Source organism: Ictidomys tridecemlineatus, unplaced genomic scaffold (assembly GCF_052094955.1).
Source record: "Ictidomys tridecemlineatus isolate mIctTri1 unplaced genomic scaffold, mIctTri1.hap1 Scaffold_113, whole genome shotgun sequence".
NCBI classification, from domain to species: Eukaryota; Metazoa; Chordata; class Mammalia; order Rodentia; family Sciuridae; genus Ictidomys; species Ictidomys tridecemlineatus.
Window position 1 is genome coordinate 797,127 of NW_027521053.1, and position 22,502 is coordinate 819,628.

General features: G+C 38.4%; 1 protein-coding gene across 1 annotated transcript in view; it reads right to left on the bottom strand.

Moving 5' to 3' along the window:
* LOC144372520 (transport and Golgi organization protein 1 homolog) overlaps nucleotides 1-22,502 on the bottom strand; it is an 84,289-nt gene that overhangs the window by 33,267 nt on the left and 28,520 nt on the right. The window contains exons 4-8 of the mRNA XM_078035858.1: nucleotides 15,127-15,260; nucleotides 7,619-7,705; nucleotides 5,320-5,878; nucleotides 4,398-4,601; nucleotides 2,080-2,225 (exon numbers count right to left, since the gene is read on the bottom strand). Coding sequence (XP_077891984.1) covers nucleotides 2,080-2,225; nucleotides 4,398-4,601; nucleotides 5,320-5,878; nucleotides 7,619-7,705; nucleotides 15,127-15,260 — 1,130 coding nt within the window. The remainder of the gene's footprint in view (nucleotides 1-2,079; nucleotides 2,226-4,397; nucleotides 4,602-5,319; nucleotides 5,879-7,618; nucleotides 7,706-15,126; nucleotides 15,261-22,502) is intronic.

The following is a 22,502-nucleotide window of genomic DNA, read 5'->3' on the forward strand; positions in this document are numbered from 1 at the left end:
GAGTGACTCATGCTAGGAAATACTGGTGTACAGGCCTCATAACTATTCGTCAGGGCCACAGTAAAGAAAATAACAGCAATGAGTGAGAAACTAGACTAACAGCCTTCCAAGGTTTCTTCTAACACTAAGATTCTGCTAAGATTCCATTGATCAATGAATCTGATTGGTGCACATCTCCCAAACACATCAGAGCCTATTACTCTCCAGTCCTATCAGATATCATACTACTTGTTTAAGATTTTACATTGACTTGTTCATAATTTTTGCTTATATTTGTTAAGTCCTTTTCTTAAGGCTTTCAAAAATCACAATCATACCTTACACCTGTTAGACTCTTTTAGTCCTCGCACAATGTCCTGTACATACTGGGCCATCAAAATGCCTCTTTGAAATCTCCTTTCAAATCAGTCTCCTAACATTGTGCCTCTTCTTTGCCACTCACGTCTATGTCTTACCTATCACCGTACAATCACTGACCATACCTGCACCACATTCATGTCCCCTGACCTAGACCTAGAGGAGGGCTCTGTGCATACCTAAAAAATATGAATAAAGAAATCCTTCCCATATCATGAGGCTGTTAACTTTCCAAGTGATGCTGATTCACTCTGATAATCAAATTATGACTGTGGAAGACTGCTTTAATCACTGGAAATACAATTACTCTAACTGCCTGGCTCGTACATACCCCTTACCCAGGTGGCTGCCACCATCATGAACAAACATGGAGCCAACTGAAAAATGATTTGTTTCTCCCCACCACATCTTTTACACCCTGGTGGTCTTTCCTCCCCAGGTATTCATTGTCTTTATACCACCTTCTGACTGTCTACATGAGAATTAGGGCGTGTGTAGGGGTAAAACCCTTCAAAATGCCAGACACCTCACCAGACATTTTACCTTGTCAAATCATTTAATTCTTATGATTGGAGTAAGCATTATCTACATTTTTCAGATGAGGAAAACTTTTTTCAAAAGTTTAGTTATTTGCCCAAACGTCTAAATGATAACCTTGGGATTTGAAACCAGATCTACCTGGCTTCAAAATCTACACATTTTACAAGGAAAACAACAACATCATCTTTCTTACACAAGCCTTGAAATAACACAACCTACAGGAAACAACTTCAGTTGAGGAGGATTACTGTCACAATGGCCCTAGGACCATCTTATCCTCCAACCTCTAAAAGCTTTCTCATTCCTATAATTAAACTCTAAAAGTCCAATATCAACAAATACCAATAGGGGGGAGGTAAGTCCTAAAATGCTTAGATAAGCTTCTAGACAGATTAAATGTCTTGTTTGGATCATGATTTTCTTTAGAAAGATCAGCCTTAAGTGACTCTTTCTAAGAAACAGATCTAACCTAATTCCTTTCATTCTTAAAACTTTCTAAGGATCCCCACTATTAATGGTCTAATGCTACTTTGGCTCATGACTTCCTTTAAGATTTGCTGGCCTCTCCAACAGGCCCATCCCCCTCCAACTTCACACTTTACAACACCAACTATTCACATTCTCCTGCCCTCCCCAAATATCCTTTCTTCATGTTTCCATTTTTCTGAACACATTTCTTCTGACTGCCAGCTTCCCCCACCACCCCAGCCTGTCTAATCAACAACAAACCACATGTCAGACTCCTGTTTGCCCTTTGCCTGTGCTTCAAACACATCTCAACCACTTTCTGACCTTACTGATCACCCTTCCAACCATAATAAATGCATTTATGGACAATAATGTTCTACCATCGAATAAATACATCTCTTTCTGCCATTATCTTACTGTGTTTCAAGTGAATGCTGTTATCTCCCTGCCAGAATGAAAGGTTCTGAGGGGAAGAACCAAGTTTTTACAGGTGTGCAAATGTCCAGCCTTGATAGACAGCAAATCTTCCTCATGTGCTAAACCAAGTAGCCATTAAAGCCACACCCCTATGGCTTTTGTTTCAGGAGCTATCTACTCAAAGGGTCAAGAGTCATTTTCATAAAGACATTTTAAGTTTTTCACTTCATGACCAGAAGCCACTTAAAAACTAATAAATAATCAACATTCTAATTGAAGAAACTATGTCAAACTTACCATCTTAGACAAATAAAGCAAGAATGAATATAACAAGAAAAGTATGTTGTCCAAAAGGGTGGCATCTGCTGGCTCTTTGACCTTTATCTCTAGTTGGTTTTCTGTATCAGCAGCATCAACAGGAGTACCTTCTGTTATAAGTAGCTCTAAAATTGAAAGGGGAAATTGCTATTTTATTTTATGCTATAGAATAAGAATTGTCTCTCTTCAGTTTCAATATTCATCGAGTGTTTCACTAAATATATGAGTCACAGTGCCTGGAATATGTGGCTCTCCTAAAGACAATTAACACAACAGAGAAGAAAACTTCAAAATCCTAATTAGAGCTGTCAAACCCTTCAATTATAAAATGAACAATCTCCAGTCTACTCTCCACTACTTCCATGGCCATACAACTGCTACCAGAACAATATTTACTCAAGGAAAAATTTTAAAACCAGAGATATATAGACAGGGTCACATTCAAAAAACATGGATTTAGTGCTGGTGAAACTTTGTGTATAAAATTTTAGGAAAGCTGAAAGAGAGGGAGTCTTGGTTTGCAGATTTGCAGGTGGAATGGGCCAAGGCTTAACATAGTATCTGGCACCTGGCAGAGATACTCAACACTTATTTATTGAATGGACAGATGACAGCTATTTAAAAAGAACACAGTAGTACCAAGAGAGACTAAAGGGAATTGGGTACAGACCTGCATTGAGGCTCTGTGAATGAGGTAGAATTCCAGTTAGACCTGAGAGCTTGTAGGGGTGGAATTTCAGTATGAGTTACATGAGCCTGGGGTATGTTTGATTAAACAGCAGGAGTCCAGCATGCAGTTATTAAGAAGTTGGACCAGTTGCCTCTAAGGTCTTTCTCAACCCTGAGATTCTATTCACTACTATTTTTTTAAGCTTTTGCCTAATTTTTTTTTTTTAGTTTTTGATGGACCTTTATTTTATTTATTTGTATGCAATGCTGAGAATCAAACTCAGTGCCTCATATGTTAGACAAGCACTCTACCACTGAGCTACAACCCCAGGCCCTCCATTCACTATTGGTCTATGAATTTGACTGCTGGTGAAGTCTGCCCCACTGGCTCAGCATCTCAGCACCTGAGACACATTAAATGACATTTGGGAAGATTTTACCTACTAAAGGTCATTGACATCATTTTGTGGTGGAACTTAAAAGGCCAGGGAAATAATTCATTCTTAATTCTGTAAGTCAAGTTTTCCCTATTCTTGAAAGTTTTGGAGCATGAAAATAACAAATCGTAATGGTGCGTGATTCATTTTCATAACCTTATAGAGTTAAAGACAGTTCAGAAGTCAGTAGTGTTCATATATAGATGCAATGTCTTCTGGAAAATGGGAGAACTCATATGTTATTCCTTCTCAAATTAACTGAATCCCCCCTTGCTATGAGTTCTCCTACACTCTGTGTGTGCAGATGGTGGGGGGAGGTTCAGATCAGTGCTGCCAAGCCCTGCACTGGTGCAGGATAATGCTTATAGCTATGCTTACAGACCAGAACCTTTAAAAACACAAAATACAGTAATTATGGCTTCATAGCACCATACTGGATGGGTTAAAATAAACAATTAGTCATCATCTAATTTACTGATAAAATGAGAGTGAGCAACACAAAAGTAGAATGCTGTTGATGCCATTATTGGGGATTTTTTTGAAAAATTGTTTCTCGTCTCCCACTGGATAACTGTGCACTATGATGAAGTATTCGTAAGTGTCAATCTAAAATCGATTGCAGTTCTGTACTGTTTGCTGTAAGTATATAGTATAAAGATCTGGACCATTGACTGCATTTGAAAAAGTTTAATTACCATGTCCAGGAAGCAAGTCAAAACAGGACTTGAGCTATATTATATTCCATTTAGAAGAAAAGGGAAGAAAAACACAGAATTTATGAGACTATGAACAGTGATTATTCAAGCTAACTTGTACTAGGCCAGACTTTCCTGGAAGGCCTGCTAAACACAGATTGTGGGTCCCACCCCTAGAGTTTCTGGTGCTGTTGGTCTGGTTGAAAACTACAGTTTTAGAGCATAAGGCCTTTGAAGAAAAATATTTTAGTTGTAAATGGTTTACACAAGCTAGTCATACCTAAACATTTGCTTTTAGGTGAGTTACAATCTCTGGCCTATTTTTGATTTCTAGTCATCTTTATTCTTGCTTTTCTCTCACTTAAGATATTTTTTTTTAACTCACATGTACCTATATCACTCTCTGCTCTATTTCGTACCTTTGGCAACAAATATCCTTGAAAGCCTTCATTATGGTAATGCCTCTACTTTGTAGAGAAAAATTGGCAAGCTTTACCTGGGTCTACTTTCTCAGTATTTGGGATCTGAGACACTTCTGAAACACCCATGTCCTCAGTCACAGGTTGATTCAAGAGGCTGGGCTCTTCAGGATGGTTCATATTAAAATGATGACGCAGGAGGTTTGGCTCTTCATGAAGATTTCTATTAAGACGATTTGTGTTCTCTTTAGGAAAATCATCTTCATGGGGTGGCTGCATCTCTACAAGGGAGAAGAATGCATTGAGCCAGATGGATGACACTATCTACCCCCACTTAAGCCCAATGATCAGCACTCCCCCTCAGCACACAGTTCCAGATACCTCAACACTGCCCTCCATGTCCTGGCATGAGCCCATGAGAACAACTGGGCAAGGATACGGGAGGGTTAATTGTTTTCATCCCATTTAAAGGATGACTGAACTATACAGTCAAATTTATAAAGAAGCCTTTAATCCAAAGTATTTAATCCAAAGTATTTCATAAACAAATACATTTATGATAGAGGCTTCAATAACTTACATTCCCTTGGCAAACCAACATACACTCACATGAATAAATGTGCAGAAGAGAATTCTGGTCCAGAACAAAAGTGCAAAATGTCTATTCTGCTCAGAAATAACAGGAACTCTTTCATCTACAAGTGTGCTGGTCTCAATGAGCCAGTATAGAGAAGGGAATTCCATAAGTCTAGCTTGCTTAATGTGCCTTTCAAATATGTTCAAAGTAACCTAGGAGCCAAATGGTGAACCTATCTCCTTCCTGAGCTCAGGACATAGACCAATAGGATCCAGAGCAAAGATTATCTCTTTTCAGGTTCATATTCTACCCTGAACATTCACTTGCACTTTGCATTCTTATCCAAAATATATCTGCTTTCATTAAATGTACAACTGTTTTCTTCCCCAAAAAACTTTCCTCCTTTCCCATTTCCATATCACCTCGTTCCTTGTCCATCATGTCTACCCTTTTGGCTGTGGTTTCAGTTTTCTTTAAAATCTTCCAAATTATACTCATTTCTTGTTTCTTTTCTTTGGTTTCTAGATAAGGATTGATTTCTTTTTTCAAAAGTTTATAAGCATCAGTCTTCTCCTGTTCGTTTGAGACCTGAGAAATGTTGCTGGTTTTGTTTTTTTCACTTTCTGGCACTTTCAATTTATCTGGTAGTATTTCTCCAAAAAGTTCAAGTGAAGTTTGTTCACCCTGAGCATTATCTGTTTGACTATCTGCATGAGGATGGTTCTTCTGAGCCAAAAATTGTTCCTCAAGATCCACAGTGTTTTCTGAGAATGCACTTTCAATTTGTTGTGAGTTTGCTACTACTGGTTTAGGTTCAGGTTCAACATCCTGGGAGACTTCAGGAAATTGTCCCACTTTTTCTATAGCTTTCTCAGAATCTTCATTTGCAGAATCATACAATTCCAAAAATCCTAGAAGTTCTTCTACGTTATAATTATCAAAATCATCTCCTCCAACATCAAAACATACAAAATCTTTCTCCTGTAAGGAAAAGAAAACCATTAATGTGTCAATAACAAAGTATCACAAAAGCAAACTCATCCACGCTCCCAAATTCAGGATTGGTTCTAAAGAATCTTTGAGGTCAACCACATTACCCTCCTCCAACCCCCACTGCCTAACTCCATCTATAGCTGAGTAAATCTGTCTTTTTCTAGACTACAGTGTTAGAAAGTCTATTCTTTCTTTCTTTCTTTTTTTAACATGGGTCATATTCTTTAAAAAGCATAATGAGTAAAAATGGTGACAATTTGGTCTCCAACTGCCTGACTCTTGGGTCTCTCTCAATTTGCTCTGAACATAAGTAGGGAAAGGCAAGGTATCACTTATAGGATCCTCCAGCTCTTAATATCTACACCTATGTTTCAGAAATTTAACTCTTAATCATTTGCTCAGGAGAAGCTGGAAGATCCTGCAGCATTGAGAAAAATGAATCAGTTTTAAAGTATCTTACTGAGATACAAGTACATTGGATGGAATAAAGAATGATATTAAGGAGGCTCCTCACATTATTATTACCACAAGAACAAACTGAAAACAAGATTCAACAAGGTATACACCTTTATCTTCATCACGGTTTCACAGTCACTAAGATCTCTCTCAGGATTATGTGTATATTATCTAATCTTCCTTCTTGCTACTAGTAAGCAAATTGATATAAAAGGAGCCATAGTATGAATGGACATGTTTTTAAAAAAATTCCATTCCTAATTAAATCTTCATAATATTCTGCGGGGGTTCCGGGGGTGGGGGAGGCAGTTCAATGTAGTAGGGATGAGTGATTTCCTCTCCTCATCACATGCATTTCTAAGCCATGAGGGATGCATGTAATGGGAAATACAATGAGAAGGCAGAGTTCAAAACAAATGAGTTCTCTGTAATCAGTGAACTGCTGTCACAGCTTAAATGCCAAGAACTCTCTTTACCAACAATGAAGTCCAACAAGCAACAGAAGTGATTTTATGGCCCCTGAGATTATAAAGAAATTTTAGGAACAGCAACAACAAACAGGATGACTTTATCCATTCAGTCCATCTAATCTAAGAACTGTCCTAGCCTAGCAGTTTGCATATTCTACAGCCACTACAAAGAGCTGCCCAAAGATGTTTCAGTGTTGGTGGGCATCAATTACTATACAATTTAAAACTCTAGAAAATAATCAGCTGAAGTGAGAATTCTAGAACACGAAATACTTTCAGTCACAAAATCAATTTAAGTCAGAGCACCATACAGGAATGTTGTATAAAGGAAGCAGTTGGGGCCTTAAAAGATCTGAGACTGAACATCACCTGAAACGCTCAGGTCCCCTTTTCCAAATCTATAACATGTCTATGATCCCGTATATGACTAAGAATAAGAAACCTTTGTAAGTACATATTTCTAGCCTAGTATAAAAGTTAGAGTTTATTAATTTAACCTAAATATACTTAAAATGTCTAATAACTATCCAATGAGTTTTGCCTGTAAAATGAAATTATTTGCCTCTTAGAATATCTGTTTCAATATATTAGACAACTCTCAGATTATAATATAATCACCCTTGAATGCCTTTCAAACTTTTTTTTTTTACAGGTAGTCTGATTTCAAATGAAAATCTGACACACAAATGTTAGATTGCCCCCCAAACACATTATAAAACATTCAGAAGCAGTTAACTGAATATAACTGATGGATTTATAAGCCAGTTTACAATTGAGAACAAAAAAGAAATCCATAACTTACATCTGTTGGAATTTGTAGCTCTTCTTTAGTATGTTCACGAACTACCTTGATGAAATCTTTTGGAAAGTATCCAAACATACTGCCAACCTATAGTGCAAAAGAGACAAATATCAAATAAATTCTGTACAAGGAATATAAATAAGAGATTTCTCAGAAGTGGCAGGAAATATAGACATAATAGATAGGTATATGGTATAACCAAGAAAGAAAGTTGCTATAACAATTACACTGAGATTATTATTCCAAATAAAAATTAAGTACAGAACTATTAAAGCAACATTTCCAACCACTGAAGTTTTCTTTTTTACATTTAGCTTAATTCTCAACACAGAGCATATAAAGTTAAGACTTCTGAAGTAAATAAAAGATCTGCATAGAAGATTATTGGATACTATATGGTTAAAACTATGTAAATCAAAGCTGGTTATAAATGCAATTCCAAATAACCTCTAGCAAGAATTTACCTGTACATTTTGTAGCATTGCTCATAAACCAATATTTATGTCTTTCTTAACCAATACACAATAGTCATAAAAATTAATAAGTAAAAACAATACAAAAATCTCTAAAATGTATTACCACTATAGCAGATGTATTGATAGTATATGCTTTCCTAGCTTTGTCCAAATCTACTTTTACAAGCACTTGGGGAGTGCTGAGGGCCATTGTCAAGTAGGAATGAAGCTTCAAAATTTCCTTGCCAGCGTACCCCATGTTAAATGGATTTCGCTGTTGACATTGCATGTAAGGTGACCTTGCTCAAGGACCAAGGCAGATCTGGGTTTAGAGCTGATCAGGTTTGAGGAAGTATCCCACTCCTTAGGGTGTTCCCGGTTTAAGACAAAAGGAGTTTTAGGGAAGTTGGAGGTTGAAGATTATTGCTGCTGGGAGTAGGGCGTGCCTGCAGCCTGAGTTCCCGCTGAGTTCTCCTGGAGAAAAAGTTTTTAGGAGGTGAATTGTTCGGGAGATTGGATTGCCCCCGAACCTGTGTGGAGGCGGTGTGAGTCGGGAATAAAGAATAGCTGTTTGAATCTACAAGGCTGTGAGTGCCTTCTGATTCTGTGCCCAGCCAAGACTGCGGCATTATGGTGGCCCGTACGTGGGATGTCTGAAGCTTGGGGGTAAGTGAATTTGCTCGCTCCTGAAAGAGAGCAAAAAAATGGGTGACCATTTCAAAAAACAATGTGTTCTTGTTTTGATTTATTTTGTTTTCATTTCAAGTGGCCTGTTCCTAGAACTTTCTCAGGCAAACTAAGGAAAATGGTTGACTCAAGGTTTGAAGTTGTTAACCTTCGAGGAAGAAAAATTGTTAGAGGAAGGAGGTACCCCAGTAAGACCAAGAAAAACTATGGCATATGTTGATACAATACAAAAATGTAGCCCATGGCTTTATAAAGATGAGTTATTAAGTATATCAATGGGACCATGATGGTATCCTGTACAAGGATTTTTCTTCAACAAGAAAGAGATGACTAGTTCTGTTCACTATACTTGTCTTGGTTTTTACAGACAGCTGATTCATTTACAAAGCTAAAATGTTAAAATATCAACCACTAAATATGAAATCAAGTACTCTTTACTTATTAAGTTCCATAAGGTAATATATTTAAACATTATGTGTGTTTTCATAAATTGGCAAATGGAAAAATGTTTAATATTGCTTTGGTCTGTGTCTTTGCTGAAACAAGGTTACTAAGTGTTAAGATTCTATCATGTGTAATTTATATACAGAGAGTATAAGAAGTTTCAGCTGGGTTTCAATTACAGTATAACAGTACCTTAAAAAACATGAAAGTATTTCATCTTATTAAAGTGGAGTAATTTTATAAGGGTTGTTTTAGAATGTGAATTTATAAAAAGGGTTAATGGTTAAAAAAGAGGTATAAAAAGATTCAAGATGTGGAAATATATTTTAATATAAAAGGTTAAAGGAAAAAGAAATGTTTCTAGTTGAGATAACCTCTGTGTGGTAAAGTGAAAATTTGTAAAATGCCATTTAAAAAGATTTTGAGGAAACTAGATTTAATTTAAAAGCTTGAGAAAGGTAGAAAGAAAAAAAAGGTATTTGTACATGGCAGATTGAGACAAAGCTTCTTAATGGAGTAAAAAAGAGCCTTTGGTTGAAGGGCAGCCATGTAAACTAATATTAAGTGATTTAAACAAAATCTAAGCCTCGTTTAAAAGAGTGAAGCTGTAGGTGGTGAAAAAGTACATTTAATAGTACAGTATAGATGATAAATGAAATGCTTTAAATGGTTAAATTGAAGGAAGATTGCTTTACTCATCAAACTATTAAAATGTACTTATTAAACTAAAAAGAGGGAGATGAGATAATCTTTGTTTGGTAAAGTAAAAAGTTGTAAAATGTCTAAGTACATTGCAAAAAGCTTTAAAAGGTTAAATTGAAGGTGGTTAAGATGCCTTCACGATGGAGGAAAAAAATATAACCCATGAAAATGGGAAGATAATAAGATAAAAGATTTAGATAAAGAAGATTAAAAATTTGAAGTGGAAAACTTCAAAAACAGAAGTACAAAAAGGTAAAAAAAATGAGAGAAGATGTATAAAGATAAAGATATAGGAAGATAAAAAGATGTAGAAAGACAAGAATTTTATACCCACAAAATAGGAAATGAAAGAAAACTAGGAGAGAAGAAAGCAACTAAGGGTAAATATAAAAACCTTAGAAGAAAACTAGAAGATAGAAATAAGATGGAAAATGCTTAAAAATGTCAAGTAAAGGTATTTCAGATAGAAAATACAAAGGGCTAAGACAAATATGGTTTCAAACCACATCTAAAAATTAAAAGGACTAAAGTAATTCTAAAAACTAAGGCAAAATGCTTTTGAAAGACTTAAATTTAAAAGGATCTTAAAGGGGTATATATCCCCCAAAGATAAACTTAAAATAACCCTTTTTTTTACTCTAAACTTTTTAAATTTGGATTCATCAGGACTTAATGCTGCGGAAAGACATATGTATCCAAAAAATGTACATAAGCCTAAGGTACTTTGGAAAGATATTCTAACAGGACATTGGAAAGCTCCTGACCCAGTGTTTGTCTGGAGTCGGGGTTCTGTTTTTGTGTTTCCACAGGGAGAACAGCAGCCGATTTAGATTCCAGAGACACTAACTAAAACAATTTCTACAGACCAAAAAGAAGATAATTTGACTCAAATCCATAACAGCTGATATCCAGAGCTCCAGCTTGGCTATTCTTACATCTGGGACAGTGATTAACCACGGTGCCTTTTTTCAATATCTATTTTATTATTGCATTTTTCCCACATCATAAAGTTCTATTTTATTTCTTGAGCTCATACAAACCTAGGTTAATGTTTTTCTGATCAGCTTTGTTTTTTGACTGTGTTTTATTTTTTGACTGTGGAGTTTTTAAACATTGCAATGGAGATTTTATCTAGGTAAAGCTACAAGGCTGTTATTATTGTCTTATGTGTTGTATGTTATGAGTGCACTGTTTTGTGTTGCATGTCAGTATGTGTGTATGTCCATATTTTTATATGAGGAGCGCTCATGAAAAAATGGATCCGAATTTTCTTTTTTTTTATTCACGTGATTTAAGTGGTTTAATCTAAATTAGGTAAACAGCTGTTAATGATTGTTTTCAAAGGTGGTTAACAGATCTGTTTGCTTACTATTGTTTTTAAAGGTGATTAACAGATCTGTTTGTTTACTTTCACTTTTCCTTTTCATTATATTTAATAATTCTGTTCAGGATAATGTCTCTTTAACATCATTGCCAGAATTCCCATCTCCATCCCAGTGCCAGTGAAGACTAAGAAAACCAAACTACAGCTTCTATGATAGCTATCACAGTAAACTGTATAAACTGATGCATCAATGAATATAACTCAACAAGTAATGCTCAATCAAGGACTTGATTTACTTTGGGAGGAAATGAACATATTGATAGACTCCTCCGATTTGAACTGCTTGCAGAACTTGCTTGGACTATATATGAGTTGCATGCATTGTGAACTATCGTCTGGTGCAGCGAATTGTGGTACTGCTGGCATATACTTGCTGATGGTGTCACTAGTGATGCAATTTCCTTGCCAGCGCACCCCATGTTAATTGTGGTAATGCTGGCATCTTTGCTGATGGTGTCACCAGTGACACAATTTTTCCAAAGGAGCCGTCAATTGGCTTGGTGTCGTGGCATTTCTGTATCCTCCTCCCTTCTACTAGTGATGGTCTAAAATTTGGGGGCCAACAGAGGTGAGGCAAGAACCTCACCCCCCCACTGGCACCAAGGTTAAATTTGGGGGCCAACAGAGGTGAGACAAGAACCTCACCCACCCACACTGGTGCTTAGGCCTATCCACAAGCATGGCTGAATGCTGGACCGGTAGTCAGTGAAGGGTTGATCTGGTTGCAGTGGATTCAACCCAAGACAGGAAACTGACGTCTAAAGGTCAGTTCTCCCATGACGGGTAAGAACCATATGTTGAATTGGACAACCTACCAGGCACAGTCCTTTAGCCACATTGCTTGTTGTTTAATTAATCAGAAGGGGGGAGAAAATTAATGCTGCAGTCTTGGCTGGGCACAGAATCAGGAGGCACTCACAGCCTTGTAGATTCAAACAGCTATTCTTTATTCCCGAATCACACCACCTCCACACCACACAGGTTCGGGGGCAATCCAATCTCCCTAACAATTCACCTCCTAAAAACTTTTTCTCCAGGAGAACTCAGCGGGAACTCAGGCTGCAGGCACACCCTACTCCCAGCAGCAATAATCTTCAACCTCCAACTTCCCTAAAACTCCTTTTGTCTTAAACCAGGAACACCCTAAGGAGTGGGATACTTCCTCAAACCTGATCAGCTCTAAACCCGGATCTGCCTTGGTCCTTGAGCAAGGTCACCTTACATGCAATGTCAACAGTGAAATCCATTTAACATGGGGTACGCTGGCAAGGAAATTTTGAAGCTTCATTCCTACTTGACAATGGCCCTCAGCAGGGGAGAAAATAATATTACAATATAATGCATATGAAACCACATATCAAGCTTCAGTTTCACCCAAAATAAATCCTCTGCAGAAAAGAACCCCATTTATTTTCAGCAGCAACAGTTAAATTATATGAAGTTACATAAAATATACAAAAGGTATATAAAGTTCCCTTGAGGAAGACACTCCTATTTCTAACTACTGACTAAAAGCAACAGAAGATTCTTGCCAATAATTAAAGGAAACTGATAGGCAAATCAAATGCCCAAAAAAGAAAATTAAAAAAGGCATCTTATCACTACCTCTAAAATATCCCCATTCATGAATGTTCTTGTTATATCTAGAAACCATCTGAGAGCCAGTATTAGTGGTAGAATACTGCCATGAAGATTAGATAAGGGATGGGGATGTGGCTCAAGTGGTAGCGCGCTCGCCTGGCATGTGTGCGGCCCGGGTTCGATCCTCAGCACCACATACCAACAAAGATGTTGTGTCCGCCGAGAACTAAAAAATAAATGTTGGAAATTCTCTCACTCTTTCTCCTCTCTCCTCTCACTCTCTCTTTTAAAAAAAAAAAAAAAGATTAGATAAGACGGAGCAATTAAAAGTTTCATCACTGCAGATAAAGTCTGAGACTCTAGAAAACCAACAACATTGCAGAATGAAAACTGAAAACTCAAAAGGAGAATCATTTTGAAAACTAAAGAGTTTTTAATTTCTTAAGTATAACACTTATGACATGAGAGGCGAGTCTGAGGGGAAATACACTTTTCCCTTCTGATGAAAATTCTATTAAGGTTAAATTTGGAAAAGGGAAAGAAACCAGAGATGTACGGAGAAAGGGAACACATTTATCTCTTCTTAATCTGTGTCAAATGAGACCATAGATTATATAAAGCTCCATAATTACACACTGGGTGGTATCCCATTTCTTGTGATATGAAAAAAATGATGCAGAATCATGGAGGCTCATGACTGGAAATAATTTTTATATCTAATTTTGCTTCCATACATCATCCCTGCCAAGGTGCTGTTGATTTGATTTGTGGGTGGGGAGCCAAGAACTGCCACAAGAGAACAAATTCTGCATAAGCTACTATCAGAACAAATGTACTTAAGTGCCACTGCCCTGAAAGGAAATATTCAAAAGGAAGATGGATTAGACAGTGGTCCTTTCCTAACTGAGTTTTTCATTTTATAGGGAGCTAAGATAAAACACAACCTGACTGAAGGCAAAGAAGACAAATGAATGCCAGAGGAGCAATGCAAACAAGGTGCCACCCAAACACTCATCAGTCGGCAAAGATCCTTTCTGGTCAGGTGCTGAAAGCAGGGCTCCTCAGGAAGACAGGATGAGTGCTGCCACCCAGAATGGCAAGAGTCCTAGGGATGAACAGAGTTAACAGGCTACAATGTGAGAGGAGAAAATGCAAATCAAGCCCATTTATCCAAAAGCTCAAAGAAGGAAAGAAAGACGACTACTACATGAAAAATGCCACTTAGGTACATGGAAAAACAGTTCCAAGTTTAAAGGTTACCAATCCTATTTGGTATACTTGAAAGAAACAATAGATGGTTCTTTATATGGAGTACTGCAACTGGGACTCTGTCTAAATATAAAGTTTGTACCCAGAGGCACCATGTTTCAAGATCATTCCCTAAGAGTCAGAAATGGCAACAAAATGAAACTAGTTTTCCATAGGGATTACTCTTATTTTCTGTCTTATTTTCTGCTGTGTGGTGTTTTATTTAGGGTGAGAACTTTCAAGGATGCAACCCGGAATGTCTCTAAACTGGAACATTCCTACAGTCATCAAAGACCCTTGCTACTATTTTACGTAAACAATCCACATATCACATTTTTTTAAATGAAAAGGACAATAATCATAAGCCACTAGGAGGACACTCCTAGTGAATCTCCCCATTTAAAATATCAAAGCATGATATAAACAATGTCATGTCTTTCATCAGAAGATCCATACAACTGGCTGGAAGTAGAACCCCTGGGGGAACCTTCAGGCATAGAATATAGGAAAAGCAGGAAATGGATGACCCAGAAGTTGCAAAAAAGAAAAAAAGGGGGGAAAAAAAGCACACAATGGACATAATATTCTGCTTTTTTAGAGTAAAAACAGCACAATTGATTAGGTAAAATACACAAAAAATCAACTTTAAATATGCATGCCTGAGTTACTATCTCAGACTTAATTTACAGGATTAACTCTAATGTCCATGAATCCTTCCCTTTTGAAACAGCAAAGCTAAGAATTGTCAGGTTTTCACCATGACGACCTTTATGATGTGTAGAGCCTTCTGGAACTTGATGTGAGGGGTAGCAACCACAACCAGTTCAGTTCTGTTTCAGAAAGTCTCCTGACTTTCTATGCTGTGCCAGGCCTAAGGTGTGTTAGGAGCACAGGGCCTGGCAAAGAGGTCAGGTTAACTCTACAAAGACCCCAAGAAATCAGTCATTTAAATCTACACTGCTACCCATCAAAAGTAAGAATATAACACCTGTCAAACTTTTACTTACACTTCCGGCCCAAAGTTCTGGTGATACCTCTGCAAGTTTATAGTAGACAAATACAGGGTCACCTTTTTTAAAATTTACAAAACGACAATCTGGTCCTGTGAAATCTTCAACAGCTTCACCTCGATACATTAACACTGTATATAAACATTGAAAAAAGAAAAAAACAAACATTAGGATTTGATTTTTCACAGTCCATATTGACTCATTAGGAAATATGAATCCCACTATGAACAAAAATCAAGTTTTTCCAGTACTCTCTGGAATCACTTTTAATTCACCTGCTCAAAGTATCTAAAATCCTTAGAGATTTTATTGCTATAAAATACAATATTCCCTGCAATTAGACGAGGGAAAAGGAAGCTTCTCTATTTTTCTCTGTGCTGAGAAATAAAAAGCAAAGTGGCTACCACCAACCATAGCTGGTTTCAGTGAAACTCTTGGTTCTTGCAGGCCTCCTCAATTTTTTTCTGTTTCAAAATCATAGAAAGCTTCATTTTGCAAATATGTAAATCCAAGTGTAGACATGGACAGGCTTAAGTATGGCTTCATGCAGAGGTAATAGGGAAGAGGTTAGAATATCCAGGAACCCCCAAGGGGTTAATTAACTTGAACTAACTGCTAAAAGACATTACCTTTAAGTGGCTGCAAGTGCTACCATGCAGCTGTAAACACTGTCAATTTCATTTGCAGCAGAGTTGCTGTCTCTGGGTTTAGGATCTGGGTAAATAACCAGGAAATATATTTTCTCTGAGCAAATATTGTTGACTATATCCAACATTAAGATTGTTTCAAAACATCCTCATTCGTATTTTTTTTTAATAAACAAAATCAAAAGTGGGTATCCTATCTGACAAGGAACAAGTTTAACCACGAGAAAAGGTCAGGCAATACCTTCATGCTTAAAATGCAGGACTAGGATCACAATTGATCTAGAAACTGGTAGAAGCAACATTTTTCTTTTGGTTGACCAAATAGACAGTTTCTGATTTAAGATGAAATGGACAATAGATGTATGTAAAAAGCACAAAGAAATGGAAATAACACTTTTTCTAAAAGCCAATTAGCAGTAAAATACACGAGAATGTTTGTTTTATAAAAATATATGTCTGAGGAACAAACACAGATTTGGAGAGGGTAACTTGTTTTTTTGAAGCTAAAATAGGACTATTTTCAGAACTGTCAGCATCCTAATTCATATGTAATTAAGAGGCCAAGTTGAAGGTGAGAGACACTTAAAGGTGGGGAATTCTCATCACAAGTGGAAATGGCAATGTTTCTCTTGTTCCCCCTTAGGTCATAGAGGATTTATAAATCAGTAATATATTAGGTGACAACATAATGCATACTATGGAGCACCTATTTAGTTCTTTTTTTTTTTTGGAGCACTTATTTGGAAGGCACACAAGGACACCTTACATACACACCTCACTACTTCCTACAACGCAACACAGACCCACCTGTTGTTTTTGGTCACATCTGTTTGGACACAGGCCATTTCTCAAGTTATGTTACCCCACTGAACCTAACCAACACCATGTCTTAGTACTGACGAAGCATCAGTGATGAGATTGTCCAGGTATCCCACGTAGGATAGCGCTCAATAGCAAAGAATAGCAAAAATGAAAGAAAATATCATGGCAGCTGCTTTGCTTCTCTGAGTGTTTATTTATTCCAGCCTTAGGGTTACCTCTAGGAACTTCTTAACATATATTGGAGACATCTTTTTTCTTTATTGGAGTGGAACAAACAATTCAAATTACAAAATTTGGTTTTGGTAACACCAATTTAGACATAAAGAGCTCAATGGTAAACTTCTTGGCCTTTTTAGCATGAATATTTTAAAATATGTACTGCTTACAATTTATGGACAACACGGTCATCAAGTTGCAAGGTTACTAGAAACCAAGAGGGAGTCCATAAGAAGTATTCTGGGCCAGTAAATATATAGAGGAAAGAGGTTCTGACAACACTAGTGACTGAGTCTAAAACTGAATTGGCTTATAAAAATCTTCGAGTATTTATTATTGTTATTGCAACAAACCTCTTCATCTGAATCTGAACGGCTACATCCTCCCCACTGCCCACCTCCAATCCAGGAATTCTGTCCGCTTCCTGCGCACAGAAGAGGCTGCAGTTCCCAGGTGGCTGGTGCAGATCCTTGGCCTCTTTCAAAAGCAAAATATTATTGGCCCACCTGCTACCCTACCTCAAATATGAAGGGAGGCTTCTATGCACAGAAATGACAGGATTGAAGCAGAGTCGGGCCCGAGACCTCGGAACACATTGCGTGCCTGGACTCGGTGCTCTTCCCAAGCCTAAACTCTAGTCCCTGTTAAAAGGCAAAACCAGCCTTTTAACGATGCAAAAGGACGAAGGGGCCAGTGAGCCTTTCCCAAGGAGCCCCACCATCAACCTGCCGCGGGAATTAGGGCCACCGAGCCCTGGAGAGCATCTGCCCTGATACTGCACCGGCCCAGGTCCCTGTAGAGGGGGCAGAAAAGCGCTCTGCTACAGCGTGGGCACAACCCCATCACCCACTGAGATCCTAGGCGAATCCTGGAAGGGAATAAACTGAGAGCTGTCCCTGGGGAATCGTGTTTCCCAACCCCCGCCTCAGTCAGTAGAGAAAAATAAAACGCTGGCAACAAGTGGGAGTCGAAGCCCCCCACAACCCGAGTGGGCTGGCTGGGGCGCCAGCAGAGCCAGAGGGGACACACGCAGGGTCCCGAGGCTCTGTCACTCCTCCTCCCCACCCGTCATCCTGCAACCCCCTCACCCAGCCCTCGGGGCTGGGGACCGGGAGATCGGAGCCCCATGCGGCCCCAAAGAGCCACAGTGGAGACCCTGGGCTGCCCGCCCGCCTGCGCACTCACTGCTGCATTTGTTGTCTGCACAGAGTTTGTGTTTCGACCAGCGCTGGCCGGTGTTCGGGTCCGGTTGGCCTGGCACTCGCCAGTTCGGCCGCAGCACGAACAGCCAGAAGAGCACCATGAACAGCCAGAAGACCAGCACCTGCGCCACAGCCATGTTGTGGTCACCTGGGTGAGCTGGTGGAGTAGGCTGCGGCGGGCGTCTGTGAAGATGGGGCTCAGGGGGCGTGTGAGTAGCCAAACGCAGAGGGGTGGCACCAGGGAAGGCTTAAGCCTTTCCCGGGTGACACTTCAGCAGGGATATCTGGGGGTCGGTCCACAGACTCTACTGGAGAACGCACGGAGCTGGAGCTCCATCCTTCTCTAGTCCAGACCTTCTCCTCGACTGAAGACCTTCTCCTCTAGTCGCTGCCTTGGCAACTAGGACTCTCCTTCTCGTCCAATCACCTGCCTTTGCTTCTGTGCCCTCACAAGCGACCCTCCATATGATTCTAGTCATCACCCACCCATCCCCCCCCCCCCCCCCGCCAACTGGTACTTTCTGGCTTTCCTCAACGTCTCATTTCTGGTTCATCCTGAACTAGCCCACTCCACCATCACTCCCATCCCCCATTCCTGGTCTGGTACCTCCTTTTTTGAACTACCAAATCCCACCCCTGACTTGTCACAGCTAGTCTATGGTTCCAGGCTCCCTCCCCTTCAAAATCCTAGAGGTTCCTTGAAGCCCCACCCCAAGATCCCTCTGATTAGGAAAGGGGAAGGTGAATGGAACTGTGAGTGAGGGTGTAAACTGGAGACAGTGGCCTGCTTTTTTTTAAGGCGGGGACAGGTGGGGGCAGAGAGATGGACATTAGTCTTCAGGCTAAGATCTTGAGATTCTTATCTTTATCCGTAAGGGAAGAAATTATTTAATTCAAAAGCATATTTTTAACTCTCATTTTGTGCTACCATTCATGCCAGACGCTGGACAAAGCCCTAGCATGGTGTGGGAATGGATGAAAATCAAAAGACAAGATATCTGATCCTGGTCCAAAAAAGTCCACAACTTAGTGGGAACCAACTGACAAAACCGATTGTCAGAGAAGAAAGCTAGTAGCTAACATTTCTTGAATGCTTTCTTTATGTCCAGTTGTTATTCTGAAGGTTTTATATATATCAATTCATTTAATCTTCATAACAATAGTACCTTACAGTAGTAGTAGGTCCTATTCCAATCCTTATTTTAGAGTAAATTGAGGCAGTCACACATCCAGTGAGCAATGGAGCTAAGTATCAAGCCCAAGGAGTAGACTCCTTTTCATCACAACCTATCAACTAACAAGCAATTGTACTTTCTGACAAGAGGAGCAAAATCTGATTTAAATCATAATATAGCTGAATTGCTGATATGTACAGTTAAGGGGGGAAAGGCACAAGCTAGCCAGCCCAAGGAAGAGTGTCTGCAATGCCCCCATCCTGGGTGGAGCCATTCTCGTTTGTCTGTGACCAAGGGCTTGTTACTATAGTCTCTGCTAAAGTTATTCATCAACCTCCAACAATGAACCCATCAGTTGTTTCTCCAAATTAACTGAATCTTTAAAACTTAGAGAAAAGAATGTAGTCCACCATGTTCATAATGTTAAATAAAGAAAACGATGGGAAAAAAAGGTGTGCACAAACATTTGTCTACAGGGCCATGAGAGGTCCCCGTTGGTCCAGTGTACTTCTGCGCTTTCTGGAGAACCAGTGGATCATACAGAGAAACTGTCTGAGTCATTCTTCATTTCTTTTCTACCATGTATTTATTATATGTTATAAAATGTATCTAGTAGGCATCTCTAACAACATGTTGAAAACTGAACTCATTTTTCTCTCAAAATCTGCTTTCAGTCTTCCTTATCTCAGAAATAAGAATGACAATTTAATTCCCATTATCCAGGTGCTCAAAGCCCAAAACTTACAAACCACCTTTGATCTCTTTTCTCTCACATTCCAACTCCAGTCCATTAGACAATATTATGTCTTTATTTTTATAATTTTATTGAGATATAGTTGACCTACAATAAATTGCACATTTAAGGTGTACGATTTGATAAGTTTTGACATGAATATACCCATGAGACTATCACCAAAATCAAAAAAGTATTTCATCCTTCTTTGTAATCCCTCCCCTCTCCTTTTCTGGGCTGTCTCCAAACATCTCCTGTCATCATAGATTGTTTTGCATTTTCTAGAATTTGATATAAATTATAAAGCATTTTATTTATTTATTTTTCTGACTTCCTTCTTTCCAAATATGCATTTGAAACATGCCCAGAATCTGACCACTCCTCTGCATCTGCTAAGCCAATATACAGGCCAAACCCACATCATAAGTCACCTGAATGATTCCCATAGCTTTCTTCTGTCCTTGCTTCTGCCCTCATTTTCCCCAATATCTATTGTCCTGATGGCAACTAGAGTGATATTCTTAAATATAAATTTGATTGTGTCTCTCTGCTCAAAATCTTCCTATAGCTTCCCATTTCCAAATAAAAGGCAATGACTTTAGCCAGGCCTGGTCGTACTCATCTGTAATCCCAGCAGCTCAGGAGGCTGTCAGGAGGATCCTGAGTTCAAAGCCAGCCTCAGAAATGTAGTGAGTCCCTAAGAAACTCAGTGAGACCCTATCTCTAAATAAAATATTTTAAAAAGGACTGTGGGTGTGGCTCAGTGTTTAAGTGCCCCTGGGGGTTCAATCTCTGGTATCAGGAAAAAAAAAGCCATGACTTTATTATGGATTGCCCTGCCTTATTATGGACTGTTCTTATTCAATGTGACTCCCCTCATCCTTTTCTCCCCATTTCCTAACATTCTTCTCTAGTCTGTTAGTTCCATTTAAATACACCAATCCCACCCCTGCTTCAGAGCATTTATACTTGCAACTTTGCCTCAACCTTAACTGCCCAAATCATCTAACTAGCTAACTAGTTATCACTTTATCATGTCTCTGTAACAGTGGCATTTCATGTGATAAAGACTTTTCCTGGCCATCCTACACAAAATAGAGCCTCTTGTCATGACTATCAAGCCCATTACTCTGCCTTTCTTTCTCTTCAGACTTGCCTTACCACTTTAGACTTCTCTTACCACTTGCCTTACATTTGTTTATCTACTTGAATTCTCTGACCCAACCTCAAACACAATTTCCAACAGGAGCAGGAAATTAGTTGTTTTGTTCACTACTGTTACATCAGTGACTAGGGAAATGCCTAGAATGTATGAGAGAGTTAACAAATGATTTGTTGGATAAACTCATGGTTCCAATAATATTATAAATATACTACACTATTAACCTAAACACATATATTAACTATTAAGCCCCCATATATAAATAGTACTGAGAGGAAATAAGCTATGAGAACAAGGCATTTAAGGTCCACCTCTCAGCAGCATGCATCCTCAACTCCAGGAATGTACCCCTGAATGTGTTTGTTGAATAAAAACATACTTGTGTGGAGAGTAGTTGTTTGGTTACATGATACTGGAATATTTAAGTAGATCTTTTAAAACTAGTTTTAATTTTTTCTTATTTTTCTTATTATAGAATATGGTATGTTGTAGATTTTTTCTTATTGTAGAATAGAAATTAATGATAATTCATTGGTGGAAAAATCAGAAGACCAAAATGATCTAATTGCATATTACCTTCTTGATATTTACTTTGACTCATAATCAGATATACTTTTATATGCATAGTCAGTGCTTCCAGTTACTGAAGAACTAGCTGCTTAGTTTGTAGAGTTTTCAATATTTTGATTTATCAGTATTATTTTTTAAACTTATTGCCTTAAAGACATATTAACTAGTCTGGTAAATAATGAGAAGAAAATTTCTCAACTGGCCACAATAAAGTAGTGGTGGTTCTTTCTACCAGGATACATACAATTAGTGGATGAATCAGCATTCACTTTTACTCATAGCATTTAAATATGTGGCATTGATGTTTAACATGTTTAATATAAGGTTATATTAAAAACCTTCAGAAAAGGTACAGGATAGAATGCGGTGGTGATTGTTGGCATGGAGATAAATAATCTCAAGTGAATTATTCTTTAATACCTCAAAGGGAATTCTTACGGGGTAAGGGTTGAGTAATTGTTAAAGGTAAATGTGACCAGTTTGGGTGGAGGGGACATAAAATTCTAAGATATGAAGGGTTCCTAATGTCAGAGTACAATCTAAATGAGACAAAAACATATCTGAAACAAATAATTGGCAGCATAATAACATATACCATTGGAAATTTGTGAAGGCACTTGCCTAGGAGCATTCAGTAGGCCTACCGCTGCTGTTACCAGGAAGAACCTCATCTATTGTAAATGATGTGCCAGAGAATAGTGTTAAACATTTATGGAAAACTAAATCTCTCCAAGAGGGGCAACAGATTTACCCTCGCATATGAAACATTGGAAAAAAAGTGGACAAAATACAAACAACAGTTCTCAGATATTAGATAATAAGCAGCATAAGAGTGACCTCTAAGAT